The following is a 19222-nucleotide window of genomic DNA, read 5'->3' as shown; positions in this document are numbered from 1 at the left end:
AGTGAAAAAAGAAAGTGTTTAATACGGAATGAGAGAACAAATTAATAATGCTCACTTTTTAAACAAGAGCTTTAAACTTAAGATTTTGGGTAAAATATGAAGCATTTTCAAGTAAACAAGTTTAAATCCAATTCAAGTCAGTCAGTAGTGTAAACGTCCAAGTCACAAGTCTGAACATTTGTTTCAAATCGAGTCTAAAGTTATAATATTAATAATAATGACTGGAGTCCACACTTTTTTTCCCCACACAATTCATAGCTTTAATTTCTGAGAGTTGAATCTTACAGAAGAGAACTCTTCACAGCTAACAACTAAAATATGGAAAACTGATATTTTTAAGCATTTCTTTTCTCAAAGCGTTTATTGAACTAATGTCTTCATAATATTTCGATTAAATTTTAAGAATTTTATTTAAGATGTTAATACTTAGAAATTAATTTTATTTGGCCAGAGTCCTTCTTTAAGTTTGTTCTTTTTATGAAGGAATACACTCTCTTTTATTTGTTGTTTGCTTTTTCAGCCAATAGAAAGACGCGTTTACACCACGTGGTCACCTAGGCTCTGCACCATTTACAAGCCGGCGTGGAAAGCGATGCGCCTTGTTGGTGGGGTTTGTTCTCCTTTTCAGGCAACAGATAAACAGGATGATCCACTTGGTCCAGCAGCAAACTTTAACCATGTGTCTGAATCTTAGTTCACAAAACTTCATGATGTTAACTCCTCTCCTGCCGCCTGCTTGGTCTTTTAGCCAAACAGGCGGCATTAAGCCTGACCATTAAGCCAGGTCTCCCGCCGGCTGAATGTGAAGGACTGGACCGCTGACAGACTGAGGTAAGCGAACCAAAACAAGCAGACCGGGTCCGTTAAAGTTCGGAGTTCTTCTAAGTTCTTACCGAACAAATGAACAGAACCATGTTTGGTTCTGGTTCGGTAACCTGACCCAGTCTGGATAGTTTCTGTAGTTTTGACCCCGCCCGGGTCCTGCTGGCTGCAGCCGGAGTTAAACCGGTTCTGCTCTGTGTTTCACTGAGCTAAATATGTAGTTATGAAGAAAATACAACCATGAATCTTTAATCTGATTAGTTATTTAAACAATAAACCATTTTATTTTAATATAACAGTTATCAGCGGCCATGTTCAGGGTTTATTTTATAATGTAACGATCATAAACAGATTTAAAATGTTGCCGTTAGTTATAGATCTACAGTAGATTATCTGTAGATCTACAGTAGATTATCTGTAGATCTACAGTAGATTATCTGTAGGTCTACAGTAGATTAACAGTTTATTATGTAATAACTGATTAAACTCCAGGATTCCTTTTCCTTCCTGAATCTTGAATCCTTCATTTCTCCTCATGTCCAGGTTCATATTTCAGAACCACAGATGGATCAAATAATCGATCATGATCTGCAGGATCAACTATTAAATACATCAGAATAAAAGCATCAACCAGCAGCAGGATACATTAATTTTATTTTAATAAAGTCACAGATAGGTTAGAGAACAATGCTTCAAACTACAAATATGGAAAAACTCCAGATGATTCAACTGGATCTGGACCCAACAGAACCACCAGAACATAAAGTCTCAGAGTTCAAACAGGAACTTTGTTTGTTTCTCCCAGTCGGTCGGTGAACGTCAGAACCGATCAAAGTCCAACTTTTATCGTCTCAAAGGTTCTGATCAGCGAGTCGTCGGGTTAAATCACAGCAGAAAATATCTGAGGTCCAGACGGGTTCTGTTGGACCGAACAGAAGGTTCTATTGGACCGAACAGAAACAGAAGGTTCTATTGGACCGAACAGAAGGTTCTGTTGGACCGAGCAGGAACAGAAGGTTCTGTTGGACCGAGCAGAAGGTTCTGTTGATCGGTTTAAGTAACCAGGTAGGTCCAGAGCTGCAGTTTGCCGTTTTGGACCTTTGTGTTCAGAACCTGAAGCTGCTTCCTCTGAATCTCCTGCTGATGATCAGACTGGAGATTCTGCTGCACTAAACTGATAATTATTGATTTTCTTGTTAATTATTGATTTTCTCCAGAAGACAATAATAAAAAATGAATGTGGGAGTTATTGATTATTGATTATTGAGCTATTGATTATTGAGCTATTGATTATTGAGCTATTGATTATTGAGCTATTGATTATTGATTATTGAGCTATTGATTATTGAGCTATTGATTATTGAGTTATTGATTATTGATTATTGAGCTATTGATTATTGAGTTATTGATTATTGATTATTGAGCTATTGATTATTGAGCTATTGATTATTGAGTTATTGATTATTGAGTTATTGATTATTGAGCTATTGATTATTGAGCTATTGATTATTGAGTTATTGATTATTGAGTTATTGATTATTGAGTTATTGATTATTGAGCTATTGATTATTGAGTTATTGATTATTGATTATTGATTATTGAGCTATTGATTATTGATTATTGAGCTATTGATTATTGAGCTATTGATTATTGATTATTGAGCTATTGATTATTGAGCTATTGATTATTGATTATTGAGCTATTGATTATTGAGCTATTGATTATTGAGTTATTGATTATTGATTATTGAGCTATTGATTATTGAGTTATTGATTATTGATTATTGAGCTATTGATTATTGAGCTATTGATTATTGAGTTATTGATTATTGAGTTATTGATTATTGAGCTATTGATTATTGAGCTATTGATTATTGAGTTATTGATTATTGATTATTGAGTTATTGATTATTGAGTTATTGATTATTGAGCTATTGATTATTGAGTTATTGATTATTGATTATTGATTATTGAGCTATTGATTATTGAGTTATTGATTATTGAGCTATTGATTATTGAGCTATTGATTATTGATTATTGAGTTATTGATTATTGAGCTATTGATTATTGAGCTATTGATTATTGAGTTATTGATTATTGATTATTGAGTTATTGATTATTGAGCTATTGATTATTGAGTTATTGATTATTGAGTTATTGATTATTGATTATTGAGTTATTGATTATTGAGTTATTGATTTCTGCTGGCTGAAAAGTAAAACATTATAGTTGAACCTGAGTTGTAAATGAAATATTTCTCCTAAATGTTGTAAATAATGTGAGTTGAATTCTTTTCTAATGTATTTAATTAAACTCATTAAATAATCTTACATGATAAAAACTGTTGTTGTTGTTTTGTACCAAAGTTTCTCGTCATTTTAAAAAGTCCATTTAAAAATAAAAATCTATAAATTTAACATATATTTTGGATTTGTTTGTCCAGCAGCTCCAGGACTTTTAAAGCAGGTTGAGTTTTTAGGGTTCTGATTGACCCGGTTCTCTTCCTGTAACTGCAGCAGACTCATTAATGAGGTTCTGCCTCCCGGCTCTACAGGATGCGGTACTGCAGCACCCGGGGCGGGGTCCGGGACCGGGACTTCAGGGAGGTTCTGTTCTCCGGATTCGCTCCAGATGGAGGGATGTTCATGCCGGAGACGCTGCCTGCAGTGAGTCCAGAGACGCTGCGCAGCTGGAAGGGGCAGCGGTACCAAAGGCTGGTTCTGGAGGTCGCTTCCCTGTTCATCCCAGAGGAGCTGATCCCCAGAGACGACCTGGAGGGTGAGCAGCACCAAACCAGCAGAACCAAACCAGCAGCACCAAACCAGCAGAACCAAACCAGCAGCAAAAACAGCTGAATGTTAAATTTGGTTCCAATGTGCCGAATACAGACACTTGGTTGGTGGCGGTTCTGTTGGTGGTTCTGTTGGTGGTTCTGTTGGTGGTTCTGTTGGTGGTTATGTTGGCGGTTCTGGTGGTGGTTCTGCTGGTGGTTCTGTTGGTGGTTCTGTTGGTGGTTCTGTTGGTGGTTATGTTGGCGGTTCTGGTGGTGGTTCTGTTGGTGGTTCTGTTGGTGGTTCTGTTGGTGGTTCTGTCAGTGGTTCTGTTGGTGGTTATGTTGGCGGTTCTGGTGGTGGTTCTGTTGGTGGTTCTGTTGGTGGTTCTGTTGGTGGTTCTGTCAGTGGTTCTGTTGGTGGTTATGTTGGCGGTTCTGGTGGTGGTTCTGTTGGTGGTTATGTTGGCGGTTCTGTTGGTGGTTCTGTTGGTGGTTATGTTGGCGGTTCTGGTGGTGGTTCTGCTGGTGGTTCTGTCAGTGGTTCTGGTGGTGGTTCTGTTGGTGGTTCTGTTGGTGGTTCTGTTGGTGGTTCTGTCAGTGGTTCTGTTGGTGGTTATGTTGGCGGTTCTGGTGGTGGTTCTGTTGGTGGTTATGTTGGCGGTTCTGGTGGTGGTTCTGCTGGTGGTTCTGTTGGTGGTTCTGTCAGTGGTTCTGTTGGTGGTTCTGTTGGTGGTTCTGCTGGTGGTTCTGCTGGTGGTTCTGTCAGTGGTTCTGTTGGTGGTTCTGTCAGTGGTTCTGTTGGTGGTTCTGTTGGTGGTTCTGTCAGTGGTTCTGTTGGTGGTTCTGTTGGTGGTTCTGTCAGTGGTTCTGTTGGTGGTTATGTTGGCGGTTCTGGTGGTGGTTCTGTTGGTGGTTCTGCTGGTGGTTCTGCTGGTGGTTCTGCTGGTGGTTCTGTTCAGATCCCAGCTGGTTCCTTCCTGCATGGAGTTTATGTTACATAACAGTTGATTATGGTTCTTTATAATTGTCAGATTTTCTTGCACAGATTCATCCAAAATATCGATATTAACACAAACTCTGTATCAATATTGGATCAATACTTCAGCTTCCCTCTTCTAATTGTATTTTATTTTGTATTATAGTTTCTCAGCTCTGAAAAGATTCTGTTTTTGCTCTTAAATGAAAAGTTTTTCACTTTATTATTTGGGGAAAATACAAACTTGTGTTTCTGTTTGCTATTTTAATATATTATTAAAGTATTTTAGTAAATTCTGTTTCAGATTTTAACCAAATAATTAAAAGGATAAAACCACAAAAGCTCATAAAGTTACTGATGTGACTCTGAGGAGAAAAACTTCAATAAAAGTTTAGATTTATTTACCAGAAGTTTCAATAATCAATAATTTTATCACATGTTCTGTGTTTTCTGAATGTTTTGGACAGAAATGTGTGAAACATGAACAGGAAGCATAATTTAGTTAAATTAGTCCTTAATAAAACACCAACATGTCATTATTTATCATTTGATCATGTTATTAACAGCATATTTACTTTATTACATGTTTCTGTGTAACGGCGCCCCCTGCTGGATGAGTCTGGATCTGAGGTTGATGCTGCTGTGGTTTAAATCTGTTTTTATCTGGAATTTTCTACAAAGTTTAAAGTTCAGTTTGATTTTCCTCAAAGTTAAAAATAAAGTTTCTATTTCTGTAGATTTTATTAAGTTTGTTGAGGCCAAAAGAACAAGAGAAGGAACGAGTTAAAGAGGAAACTGAACTGAACTGAACTGAACTGAACCGAACTGAACTGAACTGAACTGAACCGAACCGAACCGAACCGAACTGAACTGAACTGAACTGAACTGAACTGAACTGAACTGAACCGAAATGAACTGAACTGAACTGAACTGAACCGAACTGAACTGAACTGAACTGAACCGAACCGAACCGAACTGAACTGAACTGAACTGAACTGAACCGAAATGAACTGAACTGAACTGAACTGAACCGAACTGAACTGAACTGAACCGAACCGAACTGAACTGAACTGAACTGAACTGAACCGAACTGAACTGAACTGAACTGAACTGAACTGAACTGATCTGAACTGAACCGAAATGAACTGAACTGAACTGAACTGAACTGAACTGAACTGATATGAACTGAAATGAACTGAACTGAACTGAACTGAACTGAACCGAAATGAACTGAACTGAACTGAACTGAACTGATATGAACTGAACCGAACTGAACTGGTTCGGTCAGGATGAATGAATCACCAGGGTTTCTTCTGCCTCCAGGTCTTGTAGCTGAAGCTCTCTCTGGGTTCTCGGTTCCCGACTCGGTCCGGATCGTCCGGCTGAAGGACGGTTTGTCGGTTCTGGAACTTTTCCATGGAGAAACGTTGGCGTTCAAAGATCTGGCCATGAGCTGCACCGTCCACTTCCTCAACTACTTCCTGCGGAGAGACGGCAGCCGAGCCGTCGTCCTGGTTGGTAAGAAACATCTCTGAGACACGACCTCTGATCCGGTTCTGTGATCATGACCTCTGACCCGGTTCTGCTCTCAGGAACATCAGGAGACACCGGCGGTTCGGCCGTCCGCAGCGCCCGGTCTCTGCCGGGTCTGGATGTTCTGGTGGTTTTCCCTCGGGGTCGGATCACGGCGGTCCAGGAGAAACACATGACGACCTGCCTGGAGGACAACGTCCACGTGTTCGCAGGTAGGCCCGGCATCTGACCCGGCCCGGTTCTGTCCTGGTACCGTCTGACCCGGCCCGGTTCTGCCGCAGCCGACGGCAGCTCAGACGACATCGACCGGCCCCTCCGCCGCCTGTTCGCCGATCAGAACCTGGTCCGGACCCACGGCCTGATGAGCCTCAACTCTGTCAACTGGTCCAGAGTCATGATCCAGGTGGCGCACTTCTTCTACGCCTACCTGGAGCTGAGCGGCCTGGGGGCGGAGCCTGGACCGGGGGCGGAGCCTAACCTGGGGGCGGAGCCTGGACCCGAGCCTGGAGCGCTGCCGGAGCTGGAGGTGGTGGTTCCGACCGGAGGAGCCGGGAACATCACAGGTGGGTTCAAGGTGTTTGGATCAGGACCAACAGAACCTCCTGCTCAGGTTTCATTTCCTCACAGCTGAGATAATTTCATGTTTTATTTATTGATGAAATAATAAAATATTAATCCAGTCCCAGTTTAGTGTTGGGACTGGATTAAGATTTTAATCCAGTTAATCTCAGCATCTGTAACTAACTGTGTTATAAAGTCCATGTCAGTAATAACTGGGCCACCGGCGCCATGTTGTGATGTCATGAGGGTAAGTCAGACTGAAGCTCAGCTCAGTTCTTTATCGTTTTAAATCATTTAAGTTTTTTTATTGTCAGTGAAACGTTAAAATCTCGTCTTCCTCCTGAAGCAGCAGACGTTCCTCCATGTTTGTAGTTTTTCCTCTCAGCTGCCTACATCGCGGTGCGGATGGGCCTGCCGCTGAAGCTGGTTGCCATGGTGAACGCTAACGACATCGTGCATCGGACGGTAACCAGCGGCGATTTCTCCATGGCGACCAGCGTCACCCAGACTCTGGCTCCGGCCATCGACATTCAGGTAACGAGCAGAGTGACAGGAACCAGAACCAGAACCAGAACCAGCCGGGTTCTTTATGGTCGGGTTCATTACAGGCTGAGCAGGAAGAAACTTTTCTTTTAACCTGAAATAAATAAATAATATTCTAGTATTTTATCAATAACTATTTAGTACATGTGTTTATTTTGAAAGTCCTTTTATTTTTTGCTATTATTGAATTTTTCTTATTTTTATTCATAATGTTTTTTTATTATTTTATATTTGTAATATAATTGTTTTTATTTATTGGTATTTATTTATGTAACTTTATTTCTCTCTAATTTAATTTTGGCCAAAATCAGAAAATATTTTCAATAAATCCAGATTAAAATATTAATAAAATACAGTAAAAAGGTTTTATTACATTTATTTATTGTAGTTTTTGTTTTCTGTGTTCATATTATTTCTGAATTTTATGTAAATAGTTTTAATAAACAGGTTTGTTATATTTTGTTTCTTGTTTAAATGTTAAATTAACAGATTTTCTCCGTTTGTTTTGTTCTAAACTGGATTTAACGATAAAATAATGAATTTAACTCTCAGTAAACTTTGGTCGACGTTTCCTGAACAGTGGAAGCCATCTTGGTTCTGGTTCTGTTATTCAGGACCCGTACAACATGGAGCGGGTTTTCTGGCTGCTGCTGGACCGGGACGGCGCCGTGGTGAAAACCATGATGGAGGAGTTCCAGCGTTCCCATCGACTCAGGCTGCCAGAGAACCAGCGCAGACTGGTACCGGTCCTCCAGAACCCCGAGGCCGACCGGACCGGCACCGGCAGTAACCGTCTCCTCTGTGGTTCTCCCAGCTGGCCGAGGTTCTGGTGACCGGCGCCGTGAGCGACCTGGGAATCCTGGAGACCATGAGGCGGTGCTGGGAGCAGAACCAGTACCTGCTGTGTCCTCACACGGCCGTGGCCGTCTGGCACCACTACCACAGAACCCACCGGGCCAGCAGAAACAGGTCGGGGAGGGACGCTTTTATTTTTATCAGTTAATCAGTTAAGAGTTTTTGAAATGAAAACCTTTATTAGATCACAGTTCTGTCCGGTTCTGACCGGTTCTGTCCAGGTTAATCTGTAGATAACCGTTTCCTCTTGTGTTTCTCCAGATGCTACGTCGCTACGGCGTCTCCAGCGAAGTTCCAGGCGGCGGTGGAGAAGGCTGGCCTGACCTTTGACCCCCCTGAGGCCGTGCTAGCTTTGGACCAGTTACCCACCCGGTACCAGAACCTGGAGAGGAGCGCGGACTGGTGCGAGGACTGGGAGGAGCGTCTGAGGGACTGGATCCAGTTTGTGAGCAGAACCAGGAAGAAGGGAGGAGTTTGTTACCCTGAGAGTCCATAGAGACGTTTATGGACGACTTCCTGTCCCTCAGAGGACTTTGTCCTGAAGACGTCCTGGAGCTGTGATGTCATCAATCACCTGATCAGCAAACCGTTTCTAAAACTAACCTGAAATGTTATTAAAACTAATTTACACAAAGAAACAGAAACAAAAGTGAACTAAAAATAATTTCATTTTAATGCACTTTTGATTCCTTTTACTTTATAGAATTATTAGAAATTATTTAGTTATTAATTGAGACATATTTTAACTTTTACATCTATTAATTTCTGTACAATTATAATAAATCTGTTTTATTATTTTCAGTTTTAGTTTTACATGTCAGGATGTTTAATAAATGTTCAAGATCTTATTTAACCTGAAATAAACTCCTCATGTTTCACTGCGTCTCATTTCTTGACAGAAACAAACCAAACTGTTTGTTTTTAACAACATGGCGTCTCAGCATGATGAGCAACCTGCTAACGATCAGAGCAAACTGGTCAAAACAAAACGCTTTAGGCTTAAACCTGCAGCAGATTCATCCAGGTGAATATTATCAAACACCTGCATCAGGAAGCTAATGGCTATTGATTTGAAATTAGTAACTATGTAATAAATCTCACATTACTAAGGCAGCCGCCGGTTCCATGTGCTGCACACGGTTCCCTTTTTCTCCACTGGAGCACCTGCCCCCAAAATGTCTGTGCGCGCCCCTGTCTGTCACAGAGCTGTGAAAAAATATTACCACAGGATTTTTATGTTTTAAGTTTTTGCCTTTTTTTACTTTACAATGCTCAAGCAACACATTTTAATGTCAGAGACAAACTTAGGAGGAAGTGCAAAAAAACTATTTTCCAGTTTTTACTGTCATTGTGGCAGAAAAGTTGACCTACTTGATTCCTTCTGAAAAATAGAAAATTTAAATAATAATTTATTCAAAATTAAAGTTAAATATTTGTGTTGTTGAGTAAACATTTATTTATTTGATTTTACTGAAATAAAAGCGAAATGATTGTTAGTGAGGTGTCCCTTCAAGCGCTCCGTGTCGTTCGGTTCCGTCACTGCGGTGTCCGAGGACACCTGAAGGCACCGCGGGCTTTGACAGCGCAGAGCCAAGATGGCGGCTGGTCGCTGAAGCAGCCGGACTCCTCCTCCGCCTCTTGTTGTCTCTGGGAGTCGTCAGGTGAAGCACCAACAGCGGCCAGGATCGGCAGGGTCGCTCGGGGAGCGGATGCCCGCCCTTTCTGCCTCCTGTCGCGGTTCTTCTCCAGCTGGTGCTCGGTATGTTCAGAGCGGACTGACACGACGGCAGCAGCGGGCTGAAGGTGGAGCGTCTCCCCGGGTTTCCTCACCTGTCTCCCGGTATGACTCAGAGCAGGTAGGGGGCGGGCGGACAGGTTAACCGGGTACTTCTGCTTAGTTTTTAGGTTATTCTGGTAAACTCTGGTTCTTCCTGGTTAACTGGAGCTGCTGTGACCGTCAGCTGACTCGCTGCTTCTGGCTGAATATTAACTGTTTATTGCTAAAAGCTAAAAAGCCTCTAAATGCTGTTGTGTTCAAAGACCGCAGGGACATTTTAGCTTCTCATTTATGGAGGTTGGTCACCTGGAGCTGAAGGTCTGCGGGTGGTGATGTGGCTCCGCCCTTTGGTCAGTCAGAACAGGTGACCTTTGACCTCCTGGAGCATCCACGTCGCACTGATCCACATTCTCTAAACCAGGGAAAAAACATTATGACCAGACCTGAAAGGATCTGTCCTCCTTTCAGCCTCTGGATTTCTGCTTTTTTTACTTTCAGACAGTAATGATGCGTAACCATGGCAACAAGGTATCATTTTTACAGCTGGTAGCAGCTGATTAGCATCTCAATACCTTAAGTAATTGAACTATGACCCCAAACCGTCTCACTCAGGCAGAGGTTTAAAGAGGAGCAGCAAGAGCAAAGGAGGAGGATCAGCAGAGCTGCTGACAGCTGATGATGTCATTCAGGACATGTTGGTGTTGAGCCGTTAGCGCGTCGGGACACAGCAACAGTCTTCAGTCAGAGGCCTCTTCAGATGGGCTGCTACACAGACTGCTACTGCAGAGCCTTCCAGCCCGCAGCATCACCTTTATATGAAACTGGAGGATCTGAGTTATGATGTCATGTGGAAGTGTTCTGAAACCAGATGTTCTGACCCAGTTCTGTCAGAACCAGCAGCTCCTTTGGGTCCAGTCTGGAGTTAAACACGGATACTTTAGGTTCTGATAAACTTGGATTTTATTCTACAGTTTCAGGATTTAGTTCTTGTATTTTCTGGATTGTTCTGCAGACTCTCTGGACTCGGTTCTGTATGGTTCTGTAGAAACGGCTGCAGGTTGTTTTCACCGTTTGGATTCTGTCGGTTTTCATTTCTGTTTTTAATGACCCGGTTTCATTCCCCGAAGCGGACCGGCCCGCGTTTTAATAAAACATCTGACCCGGAGTTTTCCTAACGATAATCTAAGTTTAATCCTCGGACCGGAACCGGACCGGATGAAGAATTTTAGTGTCTCCCTTCATCTGAGCTCAGATGGTTTTAAACTTCTTCGTCTCCAGAGAATCATCAGACCAGATACTGCTGAACACCAGAGATACCGGCCCGGTTCTGGTTCTGGTTCTGGATCTGGTTCTGGCTCTGGTTCTGCAGAAACATTACATGTTTTAACCCCAGAGGTCCGTTTCGTCTCAGTTTGTGGTTCTGGTTCTGACCCGAGTCGCTCCACAGCGCCCCTACAGGACAGCAGAGGGATCAGCTTCATAATTTGGCTGATTCTCCTCTTGGTTTGCATAAAACATAAAACATTAAAATGTTAAAACATTAAAACGTTTAAACATTAAAATGTTAAAACATTAAAATGTTAAAACATTAAAACGTTTAAACGTTAAAATGTTAAAACATTAAAACATTAAAATGTTAAAACATTAAAACGTTAAAACATTAAAATGTTAAAACATTAAAACATTAAAATGTTAAAACATTAAAACGTTTAAACGTTAAAATGTTAAAACATTAAAACATTAAAATGTTAAAACATTAAAACATTAAAATGTTAAAACATTAAAACGTTTAAACGTTAAAATGTTAAAACATTAAAACATTAAAATGTTAAAACATTAAAACATTAAAATGTTAAAACATTAAAACATTAAAATGTTAAAACATTAAAACGTTTAAACGTTAAAATGTTAAAACATTAAAACATTAAAATGTTAAAACATTAAAATGTTAAAATGTTAAAACGTTAAAACGTTTCTTCACAGAAAGTCATTGATGGTACAAAAAATATTTTATTATTATGAAGTTAACTAAATAAATTCACCTTTAATTTGAAATGAACCCAGACCTGGAACCACCAGCTCTGACTGGACTGACCAGAACTTCCTGGTTTCTGACCAATCAGAGCTCAGAATCTGGACCTGGATGGTTCTGGATGAGATTCTTGCCTGATAAAAGTATTGATGAATCTGTTGGTTCATGTTGCCATGACGACCATCAGTCCTCCTCTCCTCCTCTACAGGTAGGCTCCTCCCCCTATGAACTGATGATGTCATCGCCTCCGTCGCAGCCCATTGGCTCCGCTCCCTCCGCTCTGGACTCGCTGTCCGTCTCATCGCTGCTGTCCGGGGATCTGGACGATGATGAGGCTGAGGAGGAAGGCCTGGGCGACCTGGAGGTCAACCCGTACGACGGCCTGCCCTTCTCCTCGCGTTACTACGCCCTGCTGGAGGAGCGGCGGCGGCTGCCGGTGTGGCGGCTGCGTCAGAGCTTCCTGGAGCATCTGGAGAGCCACAGCATGGTGCTGCTGAGCGGGCCCAGTGGAGCCGGGAAGAGCACACAGGTAGGAAACGCTGCTGTTAGCAGGGAAGGCTAGCCACGTTAGCTCTGTAGGGGGCAGAGATCCATATCACCAAACCTTCAGTGATATGAGGTGAAGAAAAGACATGAGGAACCAATCAGGATCTGAATCTGGATCATCAGGAACGACGCAGCACCAATCTGTAGGAAGATATAATCATATTCTAAAGTTTTCATGAACTTTAGATGTTTATTAATTTTGTGGGATATTTTGACCCCACAAAATACCAACAGCTGCCAGAGCCACCAACCTGAGACGGAGAATAAACAGACAAACTAAACGTGCAGCTCCTCTTCCTCACTGTGAGATTCAGACCAACGGATGGACACGGCGGCTCGGCAGCCGCAGCCTGGAGGTCATGGGGTCACAGGAACCCAGCAGACAGGAGCTGCCAAACCTGCTTTACTTTAGTTTAACTACCATAAACTTGTTCCTGCCAGTAGGGGGCAAACTTCTGCTAATCCGCTAAAAGTGGAGCTAATTTCTAGTTTAGTGCTTTTTGGTAACTTTAAAATATTTAGCACCTTCCCCTAATACTATGTTGATACGGAGCTCCAGCATTAGTTTGTATAAATACCTTGTTAGCATTTAGCATTTAGCATTAGCATGTCTAATGTTTATGTTAATGTTTAGTGTTGTTGGAGCTAACCTTTAGCTAGCATTCCCACTGCTGGTTCCTGGATTAACTTTAGGAGGTTTCAGTAGAACTAGTTGCTCCTGATTGGACCGCTCTCTGGATCAGAACAACAAAAACTAATAATTTTAGTTTCCAAACAGTTTATGACAAAGTGGAAGCACCGATAGATTAGAGAAGTGAATCAGTTCCCTGTATTTAAAACTGAGCATGTTGTAGTTTTTAGACCAGCAGACGTTTCACCTGTAGTGCTTTGACTCCCGTCTTGCTGGGATGACCTGGTTGCCATGGTAACGCCTCTCCCTTCAGGCTAATGGACGTCAGGATTGAATTTAGTCCCTGCTGTAACCTGAAGCTCCATTCAGCCAGAGACGCCCTGCCCTCCTTTCCGCTTCCTTTCTGGTGCAGCTTCACCTTTGACCCCAGTCTGTTGCCATGGTGACCTCGCCCGCTGCTTGATCTCTGTTCAAATATTGACTGTGATCTCCAGGATGTGATGTTTGTTTGGTTTCTGGTTGTGGATGAGAGAGTTTTCATCCTGGGATGTTTGTTCAGGTTCTGATCCGGAGCAGGAAGCGTTCATGTTGCTGCTCTGTGCTCAGCAGCGCCCCCTCTCTGCAGGTGGCCCAGTGGTGCGTGGAGTTCTCCCTGTCCTTTGAGTTTTCACACGGCCTGGTCTGCTGCTCCCAGCCGCACCCTGAGGCGGCGCTGAGCCTGGCGCTGCGCGTGGCCGACGAGATGGACCTGAGTCTGGGCCTGGAGGTCGGATACCGGGTGTCGCATGACGACAGCTGCACACCTGACACCCTGCTCAGGTGAGGAGGACCTTCAGGTCAGGTTGTTCTGTCAAACAGCCAATTGGTTTGTCTTAAACAGCAAATCAGAGAGAAACGTCCAGCTTAACAACGATCTGCACCAACCAGAGAAAATGTTTCTAATGTGAACGAGTTCATATCAAGTCTGTCAAGGAATCAGTTTATTTTTTAGTTTTGGTCTGGAAAACACACAATGTCTCCTTTAATGGCCCTTTAAGTTGTTGGTTTGAATCCCGTCAGGTTAATCCTTGCTCGCTCTCTCTCTCTCTTTCCTCTGCAGGTTCATCAGCGACACGCTGCTGCTGGAGGAAATGATGTCGGACCCGTTGCTGCGGCAGTACCACCTGGTGGTTCTGGACGAGCTGCAGGAGCGAACCGTTCCCACCGACGTGCTGCTGGGCCTGCTGTGCGACGTCTGCCGCCAGCGACCCGACGGCTTCAGGGTCGTCCTCCTCGCCCACCCGACGCTGGCGCCGCGCCTCGCCGCCTTCCTGGGGCCCGGCGTCCCACACCTGGCCCTGGACGGCCCCGAACGGCCCCCGCACCACCAGGTGGAGGTGATGTACCGGGAGCTTTCCTCTGGGAAGGAGCCGGCGTCTGCCGCCTGCCACATGGTGCTGGACCTGCACCGCAGAGGAGAGGAGGGAGACATGATGGTGTTCCTGGCCGACGCCCAGGTAGATGGCAACAATATAGAGTTTTATATAAAAATATAGAGATGGGGCGTGCTGTGGTGGCGCAGCGGGTTAGCACGCCCCACGTTTGGACACCCCTTAGTCCTCGACGCGGACGTCGCGGGTTCGACTCCCGGTCCCGACGACCTTTACCGCATGTCTTCCCCCCTCTCCTCACCCTCCTTCCTGTCTGCCTACTGTGGAAAAAATACGAGCCACTAGCGCCGCAAAAACTCTTAGGAGAAAAGAAATGGAAAAAAAATATATAGAGATATTAATAAAAATATAGAAATGTTAATAAAATATAGAGATATTAATAACAAAATACTGAGATATTATAGAAATATGACATTCATTCATGATTTGTGAATTAGTTTCTGCTGGTAAATCAGCTGCTGTGACCCAGTAAAGGTGAAACCTGAGAGCTGTCAGCGATCCGCCGGTTCTGTTGGTTTTGTGATTTAAACAAAGGGGAACCGGTCCGACTGACCCGGTTCTGCTGCAGTTTGAACACAAAGGAACCTGCATGGTTAACCCTTTAGTTTCCTCTCCAGGAAGCAGGAAGTGGCGTTAGCAGGATGTTAGCTAGCAGGAGCGCTGCAGTTCCTGCTGCTGACCACCGGGGGCAGTAATGTTCAGGGAAGGAAGGAATCGAACGTTTGGATTGATCCGGTTTTCCGTGTCGCTGCAGGAGGTGGAGGAGTGTCTAGTTCTGCTGCAGAAGGAGTCTCTGGCTCTGAGTCCTCAGCTCGGTTCGCTCCGGTTCCTCCCGCTCCACTCTGGCCTGGCCAGCCTGGCCCAGCGGGTCTACGAGTCCGGTCCCGGTGCCGAGCCGAAGGACGACGACCCGTCTGAGGGTGATGGCGGCGTCAGGAGGAAGGTGATCCTCTGCGACGCGCTGGGAGAGGCGTCGTTCTCCCTGCAGGGGGTCCGCTACGTGGTGGACACGGGTCTGCAGCTGAAGACTGTGAGTTCTGGTGGAGAACCCTGGGATCTGGGTCGGGTCGGTTCTGAACCAGAAGCTTCTCTCTGTGTGGCTTCCAGGTTTACAACCCTCAGATCCGAGCCAACTCCCAGGTCCTGAGGAGCATCAGCCGGCACCAGGCGGACATGAGGACCCAGCGGGTCAACAGCCAGCTGTCCGGTAGGTCCACAGGTTCTGGTTCTGGTGGATCGGGCGGGTTCCCTGACGGCGTGTCCCCCTGTGTCAGGGCTGTGTCTGCGGCTGTACTCCCAGGCCCGGTACGAGTCCGACATGGCGGAGGCCCGCGGGCCCAGAGTCACTGAGGAGAACCTGAGCCACCTGGTTCTGCTGCTGAAGAGGCTCGACATCGCAGACATGGGCCAGTGCAAGTTCCTGGACCGGCCAGGTACCGCCTGCTGGGTCTGGGTCTAGTTGTGGTTTTCGGTCCAGGTCCCGGTTCTGATGCCGCTGTCCCTGCAGCTCCTGAGGCCCTCATGCAGGCCCTGGAGGACCTGGACTACCTGGCCGCTCTGGACGACGACGGGAATCTGTCGGAGGTCGGGATCATCATGTCGGAGCTGCCGCTGGAGCCGCCGCTAGCTAAAGCGCTAATCGCCGCCTGCGAGTACGACTGCGTGGAGGAGCTGCTCACCATCGCCGCCATGCTGACAGGTGAGGAAGAGCAGCAAGGAGGTCTTCATCAGCAGAGAGTCGGTCTGTAGACTGACGGGTTTTACTGTCTGAGAGCAGAGGAAGGAAGAAGGAACGAGATAGCTAGCACCGCTAACTAAACAGCTAAACGCTAAATCACTACTCCAACATGGTATTTAGCATAAGCTAATGCTATAGCGTTTTAATATCAGGGGAAGCTAATGCTAATGCTACACCAACATAGTATTCAATGTAAGCTAATGCTAAAAATGCTATACCAAGTTGTAGAACGTAGCAGAAGCTAAAGCTAAATCTCTACACTAACCAGACATTTAGTAAATTAGCATTTCAAAATGTATCTGGGAAAAATGAACTTGTAGGATGCTAAGTGTGCTAACGAAAACTTAGCTAAGCTAATAGCGCATTAGCAGAAGTCTGCTCACCACTGGATGAAATGAATGAAACAAGAGGAGGAAAGAAAGGAAGAGGAAGGAAGTGAACCTGGACTACTGAGGACTGAAGCGTCCGTCTGTCCGTCCGTCTCTGACTGGACCGTTTCTGTTCCAGCTCCTTCCTGCTTCCTGTCCCCGGATCCCAGCAGACAGGAAGCTGCCGTCTCCGCCTGGCGCCCCCTGCTGCACCCGGAGGGCGATCACCTGACCCTCATCAACGTCTACAACGCCTTCCTGGAGCGTGCGTCACGCCGGCCTCCATGTCCGCTGTCCCAGTGTCTCCGTCTCCTGACGTCCCTCCGTTGTCCCCACAGATAACGAGGACGAGGCGTGGTGCAGCGCCGCCTTCCTGAGCCACGCGGCGCTGCGGCTCGCCGGGGTCATCAGGGCGGAGCTTCTGGAGGTCATGCAGAGGATTGAGCTTCCTGTTTCCCCGCCTGCCTTCGGTTGCCAGGACAACTGCACCAATATCAAACGCGCCCTCATCTCAGGCTTCTTCCTCAAAGTGAGTACAGCCGTCAGAAGCCCCGCCCCCTGCGTCATCACCTGCCTCACCTCCTCCTCTTCCTCAGGTGGCTCACGATGTGGACGGGTCCGGTAACTACCTCCTGCTGACCCATCGCCACGTCGCTCACCTCCACCCGTTCTCCTCCTACCGCTGCCGGCAGCCGCCTCCCAGTCCACCTCCCAGTCCTCCCAGTCCTCCCAGCTGGGTCCTCTACCACGAGTTCACCGTCTCCCGGGACAACTGCATCCGCATCGCCTCCGAGGTTCATCCCCAGATGTGAGTCTGAATCTCTGCCGACTTCATTCCTCACAGAAAGACGACAGAGACGCAGCTAGAGATTATTCTGTCAAATAATCTGATGATTAATCTGATGATTAATCAATTATTATGACGAATAATTCGTTTTGGTGATTAATTATATGCAAAATGTTTCTATATTTTGTTTACTTTGCTCTGACTGTTTTTTAATCAGTCAGAGCAGCTGATTAAAAAACAGAGTCTGTATTCTGCAGTTAATGATTAATCAATTAGTTTCTTTCAATAATCGATTCATTGCGATTAATCAGATTGATCATTTCAAAGCTATTTTATTGATAAAACTCTGATCAGAGGTCGAACGAGTTCTTAAAGAGACACTCAGGTTGATCAGGTCAGTTTGGGTTGATTGATCACCAGCAGCGCCATCAGGTGGCCACTCAGGGAAATGCATATTTAAATGTTTCTAAGCGTCTAAAAATAACTTTATAGAAACTGAGAGGCGGCGGACCAAGCCGATTTACAGAACCTCGACTCTTTACTGTCCTATAAACGGACCCGTCTCTTTCTTCCATTTTCCATCATGTGGTCAAATCACCTCCAGCTGTTCGGCCAACATGTGTTTTAATATTCTTATTATTTCACTTTTTCCTAAATAAGAACAAATGTCATTCATTTTTATCATCTCTACCAGATTGATCGCTGATCACATTTCGTATCTTAACTCTCATCCGAAGCTTTAATCCGTCATAATTATCCTGCTAGCATCAGACACAATGAAACTCCGTCAGGAACCTGCTAACCTGAATGTTCACACAGCCTGCAGGACAAACGAGCCAAAATATCAACATAATTATCCACAGAGATCAACATTAGCATGCTAGTTTGATCATTAGCATGCTAGTTTGATCATTAGCATGCTAGTTTGATCATTAGCATGCTAATGCCAGAGCAGTAATGGTTAATTTGTACCGTCTGTTATCTAATCTCTAAATTTTTCCATTTTCTAACTGAAAGGGAAAAATTGGTCAAATTTGTCTTAAGAAATCATTAAAACTTCAGTTTTTAGGAGTTAAACGCTGTGATGGTTCACCATGAAAATCTGAGATCGTCAACATAACCCTGAATGTTTCAGGATGGATAATAAACTGTTAGTTTATTGTTTCTCTGTTTCCTCTGTCAGGCTGGTGGAGTTGACGCCTCAGTACTTCCTGGGAAACCTGCCGGCGAGCGACGGGAAGGAGCTGCTGATGGAGCTGCGGCGGAGCGTAGCGCCCCCTGCAGGCCAGCCGGACTCAGGAGACAGGACTCAGAAAGACAAAACGGCCGAGACTCACAACCAGTCCAGCACAGAGCTGTGCGTCGTCCAATGAGACGCAGGGGGCGGGGCTTTCAGACGGATGGTTCTGGTTCTGGTTCTGTAATCAGGTTTAATCTGAACTTTAATCTGGACTTCTGCTGGAATAAAAACTAATCCAGGAGTTTGACTCGTATGCAGCTGCTGAAGAACATTCACACTAATTCTTTTCTATTTCCTGTTTTAATTTAAGATTTTAAACTTATTTAATGAGTGGTTTCGGTGTTTCTGTTGAGTGTTAGGTTTTTTAAAATTAAAAACAGGAAGTGAAGTTTTTTTCAGTTCATCCAGAACCTGAATCGGATCACTGCGGTTCTGTTTCCTCTCTATGACACCGAGGTTTCCTGAGATCATCACGTTTCTCAGAGCCAGTCTGGCTTCCTAACTCGGCGTTTCCTGTCTGTTGTTTTTATTAGCAATATAAATAAAATGATCATGTTTGAAATATGAACATTTTTATGAATATTTGTGCCTGATTCAAGTTTCTGAAGGAA

The 19222-nt window shown here is 44.5% G+C and overlaps 2 protein-coding genes across 4 annotated transcripts; both read left to right on the top strand.

Moving 5' to 3' along the window:
* The first annotated feature begins 715 nt into the window (after nt 1-715).
* On the top strand, nt 716-8696 carry thnsl2 (threonine synthase-like 2). Of its 2 annotated transcripts, none has more exons than XM_028025960.1 (9): nt 716-831; nt 3376-3599; nt 5894-6088; nt 6163-6315; nt 6385-6666; nt 7050-7198; nt 7822-7947; nt 8022-8176; nt 8324-8696. In XM_028025960.1, the coding sequence occupies exons 2-9, from the start codon at nt 3377-3379 to the stop codon at nt 8556-8558; spliced, it is 1518 nt and encodes a 505-aa protein (XP_027881761.1). In that variant the 5' UTR covers nt 716-831; nt 3376; the 3' UTR covers nt 8559-8696. The 2 variants fall into 2 exon arrangements, with proteins under 2 accessions (XP_027881761.1, XP_027881760.1); XM_028025959.1 differs by lacking the exon at nt 716-831 and adding an exon at nt 1483-1887.
* Nucleotides 8697-9584: 888 nt separating this feature from the next.
* On the top strand, nt 9585-19179 carry dqx1 (DEAQ box RNA-dependent ATPase 1). Of its 2 annotated transcripts, none has more exons than XM_028025954.1 (12): nt 9585-9918; nt 12080-12400; nt 13674-13867; nt 14148-14544; nt 15233-15508; nt 15586-15685; nt 15753-15911; nt 15986-16177; nt 16724-16849; nt 16923-17113; nt 17181-17392; nt 18555-19179. In XM_028025954.1, exons 1-12 carry the CDS (start codon nt 9772-9774, stop codon nt 18742-18744), a joined length of 2505 nt encoding a protein of 834 aa, XP_027881755.1. In that variant the 5' UTR covers nt 9585-9771; the 3' UTR covers nt 18745-19179. The 2 variants fall into 2 exon arrangements, with proteins under 2 accessions (XP_027881755.1, XP_027881756.1); XM_028025955.1 differs by having other exon boundaries at nt 9767-9902.
* Nucleotides 19180-19222: the final 43 nt, after the last annotated feature.

The sequence above is a fragment of the Xiphophorus couchianus genome, chromosome 8 (genome assembly GCF_001444195.1).
Source record: "Xiphophorus couchianus chromosome 8, X_couchianus-1.0, whole genome shotgun sequence".
NCBI lineage: Eukaryota > Metazoa > Chordata > Actinopteri > Cyprinodontiformes > Poeciliidae > Xiphophorus > Xiphophorus couchianus.
The sequence above is the reverse complement of the archived record's forward strand: the minus strand, read 5'-3'. Positions and strand labels throughout refer to the sequence as shown.

Excerpts from the sequence above, each read along its gene's own strand:
- dqx1 (XM_028025954.1), top strand. The coding sequence starts at position 9,772 with ATGCCCGCCCTTTCTGCCTCCTGTCGCGGTTCTTCTCCAGCTGGTGCT. Across the intron at positions 12,401-13,673 it reads GAGCCGGGAAGAGCACACAG|GTGGCCCAGTGGTGCGTGGA; the intron begins GTAGGAAACGCT and ends CCCTCTCTGCAG. Across the intron at positions 17,393-18,554 it reads TCCGAGGTTCATCCCCAGAT|GCTGGTGGAGTTGACGCCTC; the intron begins GTGAGTCTGAAT and ends TTCCTCTGTCAG.
- thnsl2 (XM_028025960.1), top strand. The coding sequence starts at position 3,377 with ATGCGGTACTGCAGCACCCGGGGCGGGGTCCGGGACCGGGACTTCAGG. Across the intron at positions 6,089-6,162 it reads CCGAGCCGTCGTCCTGGTTG|GAACATCAGGAGACACCGGC; the intron begins GTAAGAAACATC and ends TTCTGCTCTCAG. Across the intron at positions 6,316-6,384 it reads CAACGTCCACGTGTTCGCAG|CCGACGGCAGCTCAGACGAC; the intron begins GTAGGCCCGGCA and ends GTTCTGCCGCAG.